Genomic DNA, 16,200 nt, shown 5'->3' on the forward strand with positions numbered 1-16,200 from the left:
TTATTTCAAAGGAATATCCTTTGGCATATTTGATAGCAAACATGTAAATAAAACCACGATCCTTGGAGGATTAGGAAAATAATATAAAATGTCATAATGTAATACCAAACGAACACAATAGGAGGAGAGGTCAAAAACACATAAAAAAGAAAAAAAAATATTGTAAGGGGAAAAAAATAAATAATCATGGTTGCCAGTCGAGAAAAAGGATGTTGTATCCTCTCCCTTTTTTTGTTTGCATCGATTTTGTCTTCTTTTTATTTTTATTTTTATTTTTTTTTGTTTAGATAAAAATCATTGAGTTTCTTTTTGATTTATTTTTTTTTTATCGTGAAGACTATAAAGGTTTCAGTTACTCTTTCAAGGTTTATATACCATTTTGAATTGTGCTTCAAACTTATTACCAAGAAATCTGTTATTTTGAATTAATATTCCAGAATTTTCGAAATTAAATTCTTTAAATGATCAAATTGAATTGAAACCTTGAAGAGTTAAATAATAATACAAAAATTTCATTTTCATCTGAGACAGTTCATTCGTCTTTTTAGCTGGAATTTGTTAACCTTTGTTTAATTTCTTGCATTGACATTTCATGAATTCATTTGGAAATGCTATCAAGGAAATGAGATTAAAAATTATTACAACCTGTCTTGTTAAAAACTAGTAGATACTAACATTTGGTCACTTTTTTTTAACTAACCAGTAACCATCCATTTTAAACGCAAGACTAGTTAACAATAGCTTGAGGATGTTTAAGTAGTCTTTTAGCTTATTACGGTTCTCTGCGTCAAAATCGGTTTCAACAATTTGGATATAATTTTTAATATTCCTGTTTAATAACTGGGAATTCATTTAAGAAAAATCAACAAAAGTACCGTCACGTTCCGCACATTTTTCTTCAATCTTGATTTAAATGTAAACGGATTCAATGGTGTTTATTATATTCCGAGTTGTTAGTTGTTCTTATTTGATTTTGAACAGGATCTTTGTGAAAATTTTTATCTTTCAAACAATAGAAAAACTTTGCACAGCAAATAATGAATCAATAATTGCACATATTGTTTTCCAAATGAAGGGGGTAAATAAGTGAACAAGCGTTATATTTAGACCAAAGTTTTTACAAAAAAAAAAAAAAAGGAACATGGTTTTATTAGCTGTTACTTTTTACCCCTGTTAATTCTTTCCCCGCTTCACCTTACAGAATTTTGAATTTGTTTGAATTTATGACCATTAATGATTTTTGTGGGAAATTTATTCCAGATTTCAAAACCTTCCTTTGTTTGAAGACAAAAAGATTATTTTAGCAGAGAACTTTAAAATAAAAGAGAATTTAAGTTGAATAAACTAGTTATCCAATTCATATGATCACGTATGATCTCAAAACATGAAACCTTAAAATCCATTTTTTAAATTCCGTTACAATAAAAATGGTTTTAAAAACAGATTACGTTTAAAAAATTGTTAAAAAGTTAAAGTGATTTGTTTATGGAACTTCTGTTTAGTTTGTTTTAGTGTAACGAAAAAATTAAGTGGATTTTGAGATATGTTTAAAAAATTTTAAGATTGTCTTACAGAAACTAAGAAAAAAGTTATTCCTGTATCAAAGGAATACATTCATCTCGGTTTTAATAATTTTGAACAAAAACAAAAAAATTAAGTTGAACAAAAACAAAAATTATTCCTGCCACATACAAAATATTATTCTTTCTGGTCTTTAAGCTTAGAGTAGATGAAATTGTAAGCTTTTGTAAAAAGTGTTTGTTAATCAAGATAATGGGCTGTTGCTTATAGTATAGAGTAACTAAAGCAAATTATTAGTTAACCCGGCCGAACAGCTCTGATTTTGACGATTTTTTTTTTTTTCAAACGTAGGTAATTAAAAATACTTTAAAGTCTATAGATTAAAAATTGCGGGTGTTGCCGTATTGTTTTTTAAAATTAAAATTAATTTTTTTTTTAACTAAACCATTTTTTTTACTTAAATTTCATAAAACAAATGATAGCAAAAGATTCTCTAGGTAATTTAAGGAAAATATATTAAAGGCAGTAAGGGACAATCTTCCATCGTTTAAGCGATAAATGCAATTTTCTAACATTTTGACCTCAAACACAAAAAAAAATATTTTGAAAACAACGGCAACACCTACAATATTTTAAAATACAGTCTTAAAAAGCCAAAAGCCAATATTATCAGTTGAATTTCGAAGCAAAAAAGGTAAAATATATCACACTTTTGAAAAAATAATGAAAAATTACTTCAATTTCAATGGTTTTTTTTTATTAAAACTGAATTTTTGCATTGAAATAATTAATTTTCTCAAACACTGTGGTAAATAGGAACTTTAAATTTTTGCTATTTAACTTTCAACAGTAAGGGTTATTTAATGAATAAAAAATAATTTTATGTTTAGATGTTGAACTTTAAAAAAAAAATAAGTTACATTTTTTTTCAAAACTTTTATTAAAAAAAGTTCTTCGAAAATGAAATACTTTTTAATTTTTTTCATAAACCGTAATACATATTGACATTTCCTTTTATAATTTGAAATCATAATAAATGCGGCCAAAAAAATTTGAAAATAAATGCATTTTATATTACGACCAAGTTTAAAAAACGACATGTTAAAATTTTTTCAATAATTTTTTTTTTTTTTCAAAAATCTGAGTTCAATTACCATTCTTTCAAAAGCCGTTCATTCAATTAACTTAATTTTAATTTTACATATATGTATGACTAAGCTTCTAGCTTTTAAAAAATGTTTATGTGAATATTGTAGGTGTTGCCGTTGTGTTCAAATATTTTTTTGTTGTGTTTGAAGTCAATTAATAAGAAAATTGCATCTATCGCTTGAACTATGGAAGATTGTCCCTCACTCCCATATATTTTTTTTTCCTTGGATTTCCTAGACAATCTTTTGGCATCAATTAATTTATGAAATTTAAGAAAAATTTTTGAAAAAAATTTGTTTTTGTTCACAAAAATCTTCAATTAAATTTAAAAAATCAAAACGGCAACACCGGCAATTTTTAATCTATGGACTTTAAAGTATTTTTAATTACCGACGTTTGAAAAAAAAGATCATCAAAATCTAAGCTGTTCGGATGGGTTCCCTAATATTGCCAATTTTTGAGCTTTAGTTACTCCACTATTATTAGGTTCTTGCTTTAAATATAAAAAAAAGTTAAGGAAATAAATTTAAAAAAATTTATAAGTGGGCAGAAAAAAGACCTTGTTTGCATGCTACTCTGCTTGTGCCATAAATTATTGTTTTTATAAGAAAAATAATGATTAAAATACAAAATAATTAAGAAAATAGGGATGATACCGAATTTTGTTTAAAGTTGTTGTATTATTATCTTAGAATTATTTTTTAAATATTTTTTTTTAGTTTAATTCTAACTACTTTTATGGATTTTTTATGATAAGAGATCAAGTCTATTATTATTTTTTTTTTTTTTAATATTATTTATTTATTTTCTTTTTTGTTTATTTTGACAGAAATTTAGTTAAATTTAATACTTAAATCCAAAACTATATCGAGTATTTTCACTTTTTACATTTATACAACAGGACAATGATAGAGAGCTTAAAAATGTTTTTTTTTTTTTAATTTTAATTTAATAATAATAAGCTTGAATTTTGTACAAAAGATAAATCAACTTTCCTGGATTTTGTTATTTTGTTAAAGACAAGCTATGAGAGTTTGATTGATATCTTTCTTTTTTTTTATTTTTTTAAAATCCAGGATAATTAATAAAATATAAAATATAATTTTGCAATTTATAAAATATTTATCTAATTGTAAATGTGCATTTAAAACATAAAAAAAATAATATAACAATGTACAAGATCTTAAGCTTAAAATTCTAACACTATTTTACAATAAATTCTATTTTTTCATTATAAGCTAAAATTTTTCACATTTTTTTTTTTTTATATAGAATATATAGATATTTATATATTTTTTTAATTTTAATTTTACAAATGCATTTTTGGTATCATTTAGCAATAAGATTGCCTTAACTTTTTTTTTTTACTTGATCGTTTGCCAAAATTTGTTTATTTATTTTTTTTTTTATTTTACAGAATTTTAATTTATTAAAAAATAAAAATAAATCTTTAAAAAAATTACACTTATATTTAATTTGAGAAAATTTTAGGAATAAACTTAAAAGTTTTGAGTGTGTAATTTATTTCCTTATTTTTAAAAAATACCTATAGAATCTATATTTTAATTTAATATTTTAGTTTTTTTTTTTTATGAAATTTAATGAAGCTATCTTTTAGATAACGTTGTTGTAAAGGATATATGAATTCGTTGATATGGTGTTAAGCTAAGCGCACATGATATTAACGTGAGTGTGATAACTACACTTGGCAAGCATTTGAGGTCCGTACTACTGGCTGCATTTGGTTGAATGAAAAACGATAAAAGTTTTGTAACAAATAATTCCCGGAATGACATACCTTGGACTGGATCGGCTCTCGAATTACTAGCATAGACTGTTTCACGTGACTCGAGTACGGGGGCTTTTTGGGGGCGATCACCTTCGACGGATTCTTCATTGCTGCGCCAGTAGATTGTTGATAAACGGGCCACACACTGAAATTTAAATAAATTTAAGACAAATTAATGTTTTTTTTTTTTTGAAATAGAAGCAATTCATTTGAAAATAAAAGTAATAAATATTTTTTGTTTTATTAAATTCACACTTAAATAAACACACACCTTCAATTTCATATCACCATTTCGAAAATGATGTTGTTCTACTCGAAATTGCAATCCAAGTATTGAGGTTTCCAGTGCTTCGCGTCCGGAAACAATTTTTTCATAGCCCCGAACCATTGATGGTTCGGCTTGTTCACCATTGACAAACCATGTCAATTGTACCGATGGCCTCGAACGTCCTGATGTGCAATTTATTCTCACCCAATCGCCAATTTGATATCGTGGTCGACCGCCTGTCATGACTGGGCCTTTGTCAGGAAGATCTGTATTACAAACATATAACAAAATGAATAAATAAATTCACCGAACGTTTTAATTTAGTAGGTAAATGGGTATTTTAAAGAGTTGAATCAGTTACATGATGGCTACTAAAATATCGTAGACAATTATGACCCAATTTTTTTTATTTTAAATTTAATTTTACTAGAAACAACCTGGGTTAGGACCTTGTTTCAAGACTTCAAGAGATAAGAGTTGGTATATTTAATTTGAACAAAGCTTAAAGCGATATAAAATAATGTGAAATGCACCTTTTCATCCCTTAGATACTTCTTATTGGTTAGCAAGCGATCACGAATTAATATCGTAATAATCTGCCTCGAGTTAACTCATTTTTGAACAACTAATTTTAGGCAACCTGACTCAGGATAGCTCAACTCGGGACACCAAGACTTTTCAAAAAGTGTTCAAGGTTAGAAATCCTTGGGCGTTTTATAAATACGTAATTTAAAATGAACTAGCCGACCCAGCCCTCGAAATTCGAGTGCCAATTTCTTTATTTTTTTTTTATTTGCAACAATTGCAAAAAAAAAAAAAAAAAAAATTTGCAACAATTTTGAACACAATAATACCAAAATAGTTTCTTTATTTTTTATAGTATTTGTTGTTGTTTTCTTACGATTAACTACACTTTTTACACAGGAATATATAATATACCTACTTTTTGATATATTTTAAGCCTGATTTAGATATTGTTGAACTACGTTTTAACTACGCTCAACTACGTAAAAAAAGTATCGAAAAAGAAAATGCAAAGTGTAATCTCCTTAAGGGCATTGTGTTTGAACCTTGCATTTCAATTCAATTCAACCTGTTTCATGTTCCATTCGTTCAAATTCCATCCGTCAATCATTCAACCTCCACCAACTTCACTCAAATTTGTCATTCACACCATTTTTTTTTTTTCATTTAGCTTGTAGGAACATGAAAACAGACCGAGTTCTTTTTGCGATTGTGTATGTGTCCTTTGACAACAATTTTAACACGTACGTCAATCTGAAATCAAAACAACTTCTGCAAAATAAAACCAGAGATTCCTTTGATCAATAATTTTGTTTATTTTCTTCGGTAATATAAATTCAATTAAATCAAAATCAATAGGAAATTGCAGATATTATTAAGATCTGAGTGAAGATGAAGTAGAAAGTTAATTATTTTGGCCGCATTCTGTCGTTTTACAGAGACAAAATATCCTGAAGACAATCACGGGAAGAAAAGTCACAGTAATTTGACTTTTTCACAATAACTATGCCAGGAAAAAATATATTTTGATCGCAAATGGTTTTTTTTTATTTATTTTATATTTTTCCGCAATAAAAAAACGATATTCAATTAGAATTTACTCTTCATTTGAAGTTGGTGTTCTCAAACTAACAATACGAAGAAAACTTTCAGCTTGACGTTTGAGAAATGTCAAATCTTCCAGGAAAATTTTAATGAATGCGTTCAGACACTTAATAATGATTAAAGATATGTTCACATTTATTAAAGGTGCGTTCAGGTGTAGATCTTCATAATATACAGTAGTAAAAAGGTAATCCGTGGTACTATGTGGTGAGAAGCGACATTTTTTAATCAAACAAATCAATTCTTAAGGCATTACCACGACAACTGCGTCGCACAACAACGTTTTTTTTATGTTAAAACCATAACTACAATGACCTAAAAAGTGAAAAAGTGGGAAATTTACAAAATTAATTTTTTTTTTTTATTTCTTTCTAGCAATATTTGTTTTTTTTTTTTAATTTTTGGAAAAAACTACTTTTGCATCATTATTTTTTATTTTGTCATAAAATGAGTTTGAATCTATCACTTTTTGACTTTTTGCAAAAGTTGCCGTTGTAGTTATACTTTTAAAGCCTTGAGGCTTAACTACAATGACCTAAAAAGTGAAAAAGTGGGAAATTTACAAAAGTAAAAAAAATTTATTTCTTTTCAAGCTCCATTTGTTTTTGGAAAAAACTACAAAAATTGTTTTTCAAACCAAAAAATAAGCTTTCTGCATCATTATTTTTAATTTTTTGGTCGAAAAAACTATCACAAAATGAGTTTGAAAATGTTGACTTATTGACTTTTTGCATTAAGTGGCTACATTGGCTCAAAAAGTGAAAAAGTACAAAAGTGACAATTTTCAAACGCATTTTTGTATGGTTCTTCGGGCTAGAAAATTAAAACAAAAAATGCGAAAACCATATTTTTTTTGTATAATAACAATTTGTTAAAGGCATAACTACAATGGCCTAAAAAGTGAAAAAGTGGGAAATTTACAAAATTAAAAAATTTTTATTTCTTTCTAGCGCTATTTTTTTTTTTAGAAAAAACTACAAAAATTGTTTTTTTAAACCAAAAAATAAGCTTTCGGCATCAATATTTTTAATTTTGTGATGGGAAAAACTGTCACAAAATGAGTTTGAAAATGTTCACTTTTTGACTTTTTGCAAAAAGTGGCCGTTGTAGTTATACCTTAACTCTTTTTTACAAAATTTTCAAATTCATTTTTTGACAGTTTTTCTTACCTTAAAATCAAAAATAATGATGCAAAAAGCTTATTTTTTGCTTTAATAAAGAAAAACAAATAGCGCTAGAAAGAAATAAAAAAAATTTAATTTTGTAAATTTCCCTTTTTTTTCACTTTTTAGGTTATTGTAGATAAGGAACAAAAAAGACGTTTTTGTTAGTTTTCCCTGAACCTCATAAGAAAAACGCTTTGCCATGCGGCGATAAAATATTAGTGCCTTTTATGCAAAAATGTAAACGTCTAAAAGTGAAAACTTGGTAAAATGGTAAAGGAACTGTCAAAGTCAGCTATTACATGAAGCCTCAAGAGGCTTGACTCTTTTTTCGAAATTTCTTTTGATAACACACCCACAAAAAAAAAAAAAAAAGTTCTGACCTGGGGTTGCGTTTAAGTTTTTCATATAGTTTTTGGGTCGCTGAAACCGAATCTGGAGTCCGTTTTGTCCCATCACGTCAGGTTTTCGAGATAACCTAAAAAAATGTCACGAAAACAAAAAAATTTTTTCTCTGATCTGGATATGCGAATATGTAAATCATATAGTTTTTAGATCACTGAATCCAGATTCGAAGTCAATTTTGCCCTATCACGTCAGGTTTCTGAGATATCCTCAAAAAATGTCAAAACCAAAAAAACTAAATTTCTTATTTGGGGTTGCGTCTAAGTTTTTCATATAGTTTTTGGGTTGCTTTAACCGAATTCGAACTCTATTTTTCCGTATCATGTCAGGTTTTTGAGATATCCTCAAAAAATGTCAGATAAGAACTTTTTTTTGAGTTTAGACATTTTTTGAGGATATTTCAAAAACCTGACGTGATACGCCAAAATAGACTTTGGATTCGGTTTCAGCGACCCAAAAACTATACGAAAAATTTAGTCGCAACCCCAGGTAAAAACTTTTGTTTTTTTGGTTTTGACATTTTTTTGAGGTTATCCCAGAAACCTGACGTAATAGGGCGAAATTGACTTCGAATCTGGATTCAGTGATCCAAAAACTATATGATTAACATATTCGCACATATTTTTGTTTTCGTGACATTTTATGAGGTTATCTCGAAAACCTGACGTGATGGAGCAAAACGGAATTCGGATTCGGTTTCAACGACCTAAAAACTGAAAAACTATATGAAAAATTTAGTCGCAATCCCAGGCCAGAACTTTTATATTTTTTTGTGTGGCTGCCATAGTAACAATTTTGATTCTACAATGCTTTAAAGAAGCAACAATTGCATCTGTAAAGCTTTATAGAACCAAAATTGTTTGTCGGGTGTGTAATCATTCTGTGAGGCGCGTACTATTACACGATGCCTCTTGAGTCAAGGACTCAAATTTGACATTTATCTTTTGAATTAAAATTTGTTGTTGTTGTATTGCACCAAGAAGCAAAAAGAAATGTGAGGGAATGTTGAAAAAAGAAAAAGTGGAAAAAGAAACGTCAAAAAAGAGTCTCGGACTCACGACCCACGACTCTCCGGTCGGATAATTTTTTCTTTCATCTTTTTTCTCTTTTGCACTCATTATGTTTAAAAAGAGTCGAGCCTCTTGAGGCTTCATGTAATTGCTGACAAATTCTTATGTTCTTTCAAGAGAGAAAAGGACGAAAATAGATTTCATTGGTATCAAAAGTGTTTACAAAAGTAATAGACTTGATTTTAATAGAATTCGATTTTAACAAAAAAATTCATGGTAATAAAACAAACATCTTACTTTCTAAACTTAGATAACTAAAACAATGAAAGTTAACCATAGTTTACGTGCGATCTTAAAACAACGCACCAATGTGAACCCACCTTAATGTTTTTTGATTTAAGCTGAATGCTTTCATTCATTCATTCAGTCATGAATGACATTTCATTCCAGTCGATTGGAAATTTTCCAATAGAATTCCAGTTGTTTTTGTTTTTTTTTTTATTTTGTATCGAATTTTAATTTGTTTAATTTCGTTATTTCGGTTAATAAAAAGTAAAAAAAAATGTGATTCTGCACATCTACGCGTCATTCTCTTTCGTTCCGTGTATAATTTATGCCCCTTCGGTTTTTTGGGGCCCGGTAATTTGTACCACAAAAACTATGCTCGCCGTTTAATTATATGATTATACAGAGTTTCTTTAACAATCCAAAATTTATGAAACAAAAATGTTTTCAAGGTTTAATGCCAAAAACAAAGGTTTTTCGTGCGCTCTTAAAAGATGAATCTTTTTGAAAACTTGTATGATATGTAAAGTTTGTAGATTATTTTACACTACACAATTTTTTTCCTAGAAGCACTTTTTGATGAAGTGGACTTACCAGGTTCAGAAACCAAATTGCAAGAGATTTAGTAAAGAATAATTCAAATCATCAGTTCTTAACATTTTTTAATTTCAAAACTAATTTTTAAAATTAATTTAACACCTTAATTTGATAGAAAATTGAATTTTCTGTAAAAAGTGTCTACAAACCATTTTAATGTTAGGCTTGGTTTTCGAGTTAAATCAAAGAAACAAAAATCTTACCAGTATTGCCGTTGTCTTAGAAGTGTACCAATGGATTTAGTAACAATTTTGCCTGTAGCCTACTTTTATGGCTAGAAATCGTATTAAAATAAAAAAAATTGTTGAATTTAAAAGGGTCTATTCAATAGACTACTAGGAAATCATCAAAAACTACGATGTTTGAAGTGAATCGCTTCATTAGTTTGTCGACGCAAAAAAAAGTTTGTATGTGTGTATGCCTATTTCTCGTACAAACCAGAGGAGTTGCTTGCTTTAAATTTGGTAACTATAAAGATTTTAAACCTGGGTTGGTGAACCAATAGCAACGGCTTTCTACATCAAGTTATAAGTTTTTTTTTCCTCTTATTATATTTATGTAAAAACCGTAAGATTTTATGTTACATTGATTAATGTTATGGTTTTTGAGTAATTTAAGTGTAAATTTTAATAAATAGGCCAAAATTGTAAATAATGATAAAAAAATTGGAATTTTAGCTTTTTTCATTTTTTGCATTTACCGAGAACATGTACTATGGTATACTAATGTAAATTTTCGATTACACTATTGGAAAGTAGAGATTTTAACGAACAAAATTCCCACCGATTTTTTGAAAAAAGCTGATATTTTTACACGTGAATTTTTGATTGGAAATTAGGGTGTTTTTTTGGTATTAAGTCAAAATAAGGTAAACAAATTAATATTTGAAATCAAAAAAATTACAGTGTATTTGGGACATAATAAGGTAAGTTTTCACCAAATTTCGTTAAAAAAAAACATTTTTTTTGAAAAAGATAAAAATTACTTAAGTTGTAGATCTTTTTATAACCTACGACCTTGCCATACATTTTTTTTCATATGACTTGTAGTTTTGCCGGAAATCGAGATATACCAATTTTTACCATTAAAAACTGAACCCTACCACTTCGGCTCGCCCGTAATTTATTTTTAACTTCATTTTTATCATATTCACCTTCTTTTCCAATGGGTTTCATCCTACTATGATTTTTTTTGGTTTCAAAAATTATCGACCCTGGGCTATTTAGACATTACAACATTTCAAACTATAGCTATGATTACACGGTCAACGAAATGGGTCAACGCGTTCACTCTCTGACGTAAAAATGACGTCACAATCTGTCCCAAGAGTGTCACGTCGTGTGATCGTCAACGAAAACTGCTGTCATTGCATTGACGGGTACGATGACACTCGCGTTGACACACATTTTTGGGTCAACGCATTGACTATTTTCGATGACCGTGTAATCTCTCTGTCATTGCCATTGGGACGCGTTGACAGGGTTTTAGGACTGGGTGTCATCGCAATGACCCTGTCTCAGCGTTGACGCGGCAGAATTTAATACCGTGTCATCGTTTCAGATTGACATTGTTTTTTGTATAGAAATGTGATGAAAGTTGGATGGGGAAAATATTTTGTAGGGCGATTTTTTGAATGGAGTACCGTTTTGGAGGGAGGGCGGTTCACCTTTTTGTTATTTTTTTTTACATGCAAAAATTTTTGTTTTTGCAAAAAACAAAAAATCATTTGTATATTCCAAACTACATTTTAAGACCATAACCATTAACATTGGGTGCGGCGTTCAAATGCTAGAAGCGTTTGAAGGTGGCCATATTGATTTTTATTCGATTTTTTTTTAAATCAAATGTCGAAACTTTTTTAATTTTTTTTCTAATTTTTCGACAAAAATTTGGTAATTTTACATTTATATTCGTTCAACAATCTTATCAGCAATCATTTAAGACTTTCATTTTAAAAGTGCATTGCGTACCTATATCCCGAAATTTTTACATTTCAATGAAACCATGTCAAACTAATTTTTGTTTAATTTTTCTATGAGAACTTTTTTCAAATCTCTTTTTCTCCGCTTTTTTTTCAAAATATTTTTGGAAAATTTAAATTTTTGCTTTGTGTCAAAATAGTTTTGCGAGTTAACGCGTTGACACTGCTAAGTAAACGTCACGTTGACACACCTGCGCGTCAACGTAATTTAGGACAATATTGACGCAATAGTGTCAATCGTGTGATAGTCAATGTTTTAAGCATTGACATTGTGAACGTTGACGGTGAGATGACAGAGAGAATATGGATTTTTTCTTGATGTCAGAGAGTCAACGCGTTGACCGATTTCGTTGACCGTGTAATCATAGCTTATCTCATGTAATTTGATTAAAATACAAAATATAAAAATATCAAGAAAAACATATGCGAGTTTGAAGTAATATAATTTTTAAACGGTGAGTGATACAAGAAAACTTTGTATAACAACTTTTTGTAAGATAACCTCAGCTACAATTTTGTAGAACATAATTTTTTTTCTAAAACTTATCGTTTTTAAAATAAAAAATGTTGTGACCTTTGACCCCTTATAATAGGACTAGTGGACAGATGAAACTTCAGGATTTTTCAGATTGTAAACCAAAAATCAGCCAGTTAAAATATTTTTCCTAGACTATAAGGAGTAAGTTGAAGTTTTTGTTTTAAATTAACGGTAAATACCATACCCACCAACATTATAAAAAAGCTTATTTTTGCTTAAACGAATTTGATTATCAATTTTGTATGTGAGGTTATAATATTAATTCAGATTTTTGTTTCAGTTGCGTATTGTTTGAAAATGTGAAAAAACTGATTTTTTGGTTTAAATTTTTTTTTTTTTTTTTTTTGGAAAATCAAGTTTTTAAAAATAAGTCGATGAATTTGTTCAATTTTGTATTCTTAATTTCTTAAGAATGGAAAACTAAACATTTTTTTCAGAAAATTTTAATTTTTAAAATTCTTTGCTATTAAATAAGTAGGTAGGTTTTCTAAAAATTTGTTGCCATTATAAGGGTGGCATACTTTGTATTCAGGTTTTTCAAATATATTTTTCTACTTAATTACTCCTATCTTTGTGACCTTTCTTGAATTAAATATATAAATCGATGTGGACTTGATGTTCTTTTTTCATATTTTTTTTTTTATTTTTTTTTTTATTTCCTATTCCGACGTTTCAAGAGATTCTATTTAATCTTTATAAGAAATTAATCTTAAGATTTTCATGGTGTTTGGTTTTGTTATAACAAATTTAAAATATTTCAAAATATTGAATCGTTTTTTTTTCTAGGCTCTTAATTTTTGAATTTTTAAAAATTTTAAATTTGTTAAAATAAAACCAAAGAAAACAAGACTTAAAAAATTCTAAATTATTATTAATGAACTACTTCATAAATGTACCCGAGAAGATTTTTTTTTTGTTCAAAAATTAAGAGCATAAGTTAATTATGTCCTACAAACCTTGAACTTAAAGTTTAAGTCATGCATTAAATTTGTTGATAGAAATCAAGCAGCGCAAAATTCAATAGATTTTCTATAACTTCAATAAAATTAATTGCAAGAAAAAATTATACTAATTGAATGCATGAGTGATCTTTTACCTCGAAATTGGTTGATTTTTCTATAGAATTTAAATCAATCACCATCCTAATTCATTCCTTAAAAAAAATCTGCATTTTCCAGTTGTTGTTGACATTGAAATTTTTCAATAAATTGAATTCGTATAAAAGTCGAAATCAATGCCAATATTTGGCAAGGGCTAGCAAAAAAAAAAAAGAAACCTTTTCAAGGAATTTTTTTTTCGAATAGGGACACCAGTGTTAGCGGCTCTATTGGCAATAAATTATTTTCCGGTCAACAATTATTTGAATCTAGCTAGCATGCTCATACAGTACGCCTTCAATTAAAAAAAAAAAAAACTAAAATTTCAAGTGGTTTCTGCTTCACTCAAATGTGCATGGCGTATATGATTTTGCCATTGTGGGCGCTCCCTTTGGCTCTTAAATACCTACAGTCCCAATAAATGATTTCCTGTATTTTTTTGTTCTTCCTTCCAGTAACCAGAAGCTAGAGGACTCTCTTTGAAAATAACAATTTTTTTTTTGCCATCTATATGGAGTAGGATATTAGAGGGAGAGTAGGGTAGCTAGAAAATAAAAATCCGTGATCGTATTTTACGATTCTAAACAAACATCCGTGTGTAGTTGGTAGTTGCCCTCAGCATATAGTTGCTTGCAAAAAAGGAATAATATGCAAGTGCATGCAATTTACATCCCCTTTCCCATTTGTCTGCTTAATCCTTAACTACAACCCATACAACAAGCAAGGTTAGTTATTGCGTGTGTGTGTGTGTGTGTTTGTGTGGTATATGGATGGCTTTTGTTTTTTACCACTGAGCATAAAACCGTTTGCTCCCTTTTGGCTTGGCTTTTGAGTTCAGAGCATTTGATGCTTGTTTGAATACCTACATATGCACTTACTAAGGCTTTGTTGTTCAGCATTTTTCTTTTGCTTTTTGATGCGGCATTTTTTTTTTTGTTTTGCAACAGTCATTGGATTTAAAGGGAAAAATATTTAGTTTTTTCTTTTCGATTGAAATTGAATTAAGTATAGAAGTGAATTTTATAAAAGGATGTTTTTGAAGTTATACTTCTTATGGGAGGGTGAGTATGAAAATTTACTTTTTGACAAGAATGTCAAAGGGATTATGACGCGATCACCCTGGGTAGCAGGGCTGTCGTTTCACCTTTAGAGTAGGCAGTACTTTAGTATTTAAAAATGCAGTACGCCGCAGTACGGCAAACATAAAACACACAACACGTTGCAAGTTACATGTTTCATGTGGCAAGTTGCATGTGGCAAGTTGTATGTGGCAAGTTGCATGTGGCAAGTTGCATGTGGCAAGTTGTATGTGGCAAGTTGCGTGTGGCAAGTTGCATGTGGCAAGCTGCGTGTGGCAAGTTCTAGTGGGAAGTTGCATGTGACAAGTTGCATGTGGTAATTTCCATGTGGCAAGTTGCCAGGGTTGCAAAAAGCTAACATTTCAGCTCAGCTCACAGCTCAGCTCAAATTTGAGCTAGCTCACTTTTGAGCTAGGTACCATAGCTCAGCTCATTTGAGCTGAGCTGAAAGTGAGCGCCCCAACTTCCAACGCCTATATCTCGGAATTTTGAAGAAAATGGAAAAAAATTTTTTGATGCCAAAAGGTAGCGGGGACTCTAACATACATTTGGGTACAACTCTCATCCCTGTAGGTCCACGCGTTCTCAAACCGGGAGAACTTAAAAGTAAAAAAAAAAATACGCACGGTTCTGAAAAAATAGGCATGATGTGGCGGTTTAACATGGAAGGCGATTTTTTAAAAATCTGACAATGTGCAAAGCGTAGGCCCATGACACAAGCTATCATTTGGCATCACTCCCAAAAATTGCTCTCAAACGGTTTAGCTTCCAGGAGCGTTCAAAGATTCACGGATTTTTCGAAACAAAATTTTACCCCAACTTTCAAAGGCGATTTTCTCTTAATTTTGAAAAAAATCGAAAAACCGGATTATACCACTATCGGGTAGCTGAGAATATAAGCTTTCATATGGCACCACTCCCCTGTCTCTAGATCAAAGCGTTCAGCTCCCAGAAGTTTTTTCGCGCCTCAACTTCCAACGCCTATATCGCGGAATTTTGAAGAAAATGAAAAAAAATGTTTTGATGCCAAAATTTAGCGGGGACTCTAACATACATTTGGGTACAACTCCCATCCCTGTAGGTCCACGCGTTCTCAAACCAGGAGAACTTAAATGTAAAAAAAAAATTAGGCACGATTCTGATAAAATAGGCATGATGTGGCGGTTTAACATGGAAGGCGATTTTTTAAAAATCTGATAATGTGCAAAGTGTAGGCCCATGACACAAGCTATCATTTGGCATCACTCCCAAAAATTGCTCTCAAGCGGTTTAGCTTCCAGGAGCGTTCAAAGATTCGGGGATTTTTCGAAAAAAAAAAATTACCCCAACTTTCAAACGCGATTTTCTCGGAATTTTGAAAAAAGTCGAAAAACCGGATTATACCGGAATTCAAATGAGCTGAGCTATGGTACATAGCTCAAAAGTGTGCTAGCTCAAAATTTGAGCTGAGCTGTGAGCTGAGCTCAGCTAACTTTTGAGCTTTGTAGCAACCCTGCAAGTTCCATATTGCTACTACTTGTGCTGAAGCACACACAATTCTCATAAAATTACCATATCGCACATTTTATGCGCAATTCATTTACTTTCGTTAACCATCAACCGTACGTTCTGAACCGCACAACATGAGTAAATTTCACAGAATAAATTGAAAACTACATGGACGCAAGGAGAATGAAAGAATTAATTTAT

The 16,200-nt window shown here is 29.7% G+C and overlaps 1 protein-coding gene across 2 annotated transcripts in view; it reads right to left on the reverse strand.

The window, feature by feature from the left end:
* Positions 1 to 4,117: 4,117 nt before the first annotated feature.
* The window catches only part of LOC129907577 (uncharacterized), a 141,702-nt gene continuing 129,619 nt past the window's right edge, over positions 4,118 to 16,200 (reverse strand). Inside the window, exons 4-6 of one of the 2 annotated variants that reach the window (XM_055983859.1) lie at positions 4,731 to 4,993; positions 4,469 to 4,604; positions 4,123 to 4,405 (exon numbers count right to left, since the gene is read on the reverse strand). In XM_055983859.1, coding sequence (XP_055839834.1) covers positions 4,278 to 4,405; positions 4,469 to 4,604; positions 4,731 to 4,993 — 527 coding nt within the window. In that variant the 3' untranslated portion in view covers positions 4,123 to 4,277. Of the gene's footprint in view, positions 4,605 to 4,730; positions 4,994 to 16,200 lie in introns of both variants that reach the window. The other variant, XM_055983858.1, reaches the window with a different exon arrangement.

The sequence above is a fragment of the Episyrphus balteatus genome, chromosome 1, assembly GCF_945859705.1.
Source record: "Episyrphus balteatus chromosome 1, idEpiBalt1.1, whole genome shotgun sequence".
NCBI lineage: Eukaryota > Metazoa > Arthropoda > Insecta > Diptera > Syrphidae > Episyrphus > Episyrphus balteatus.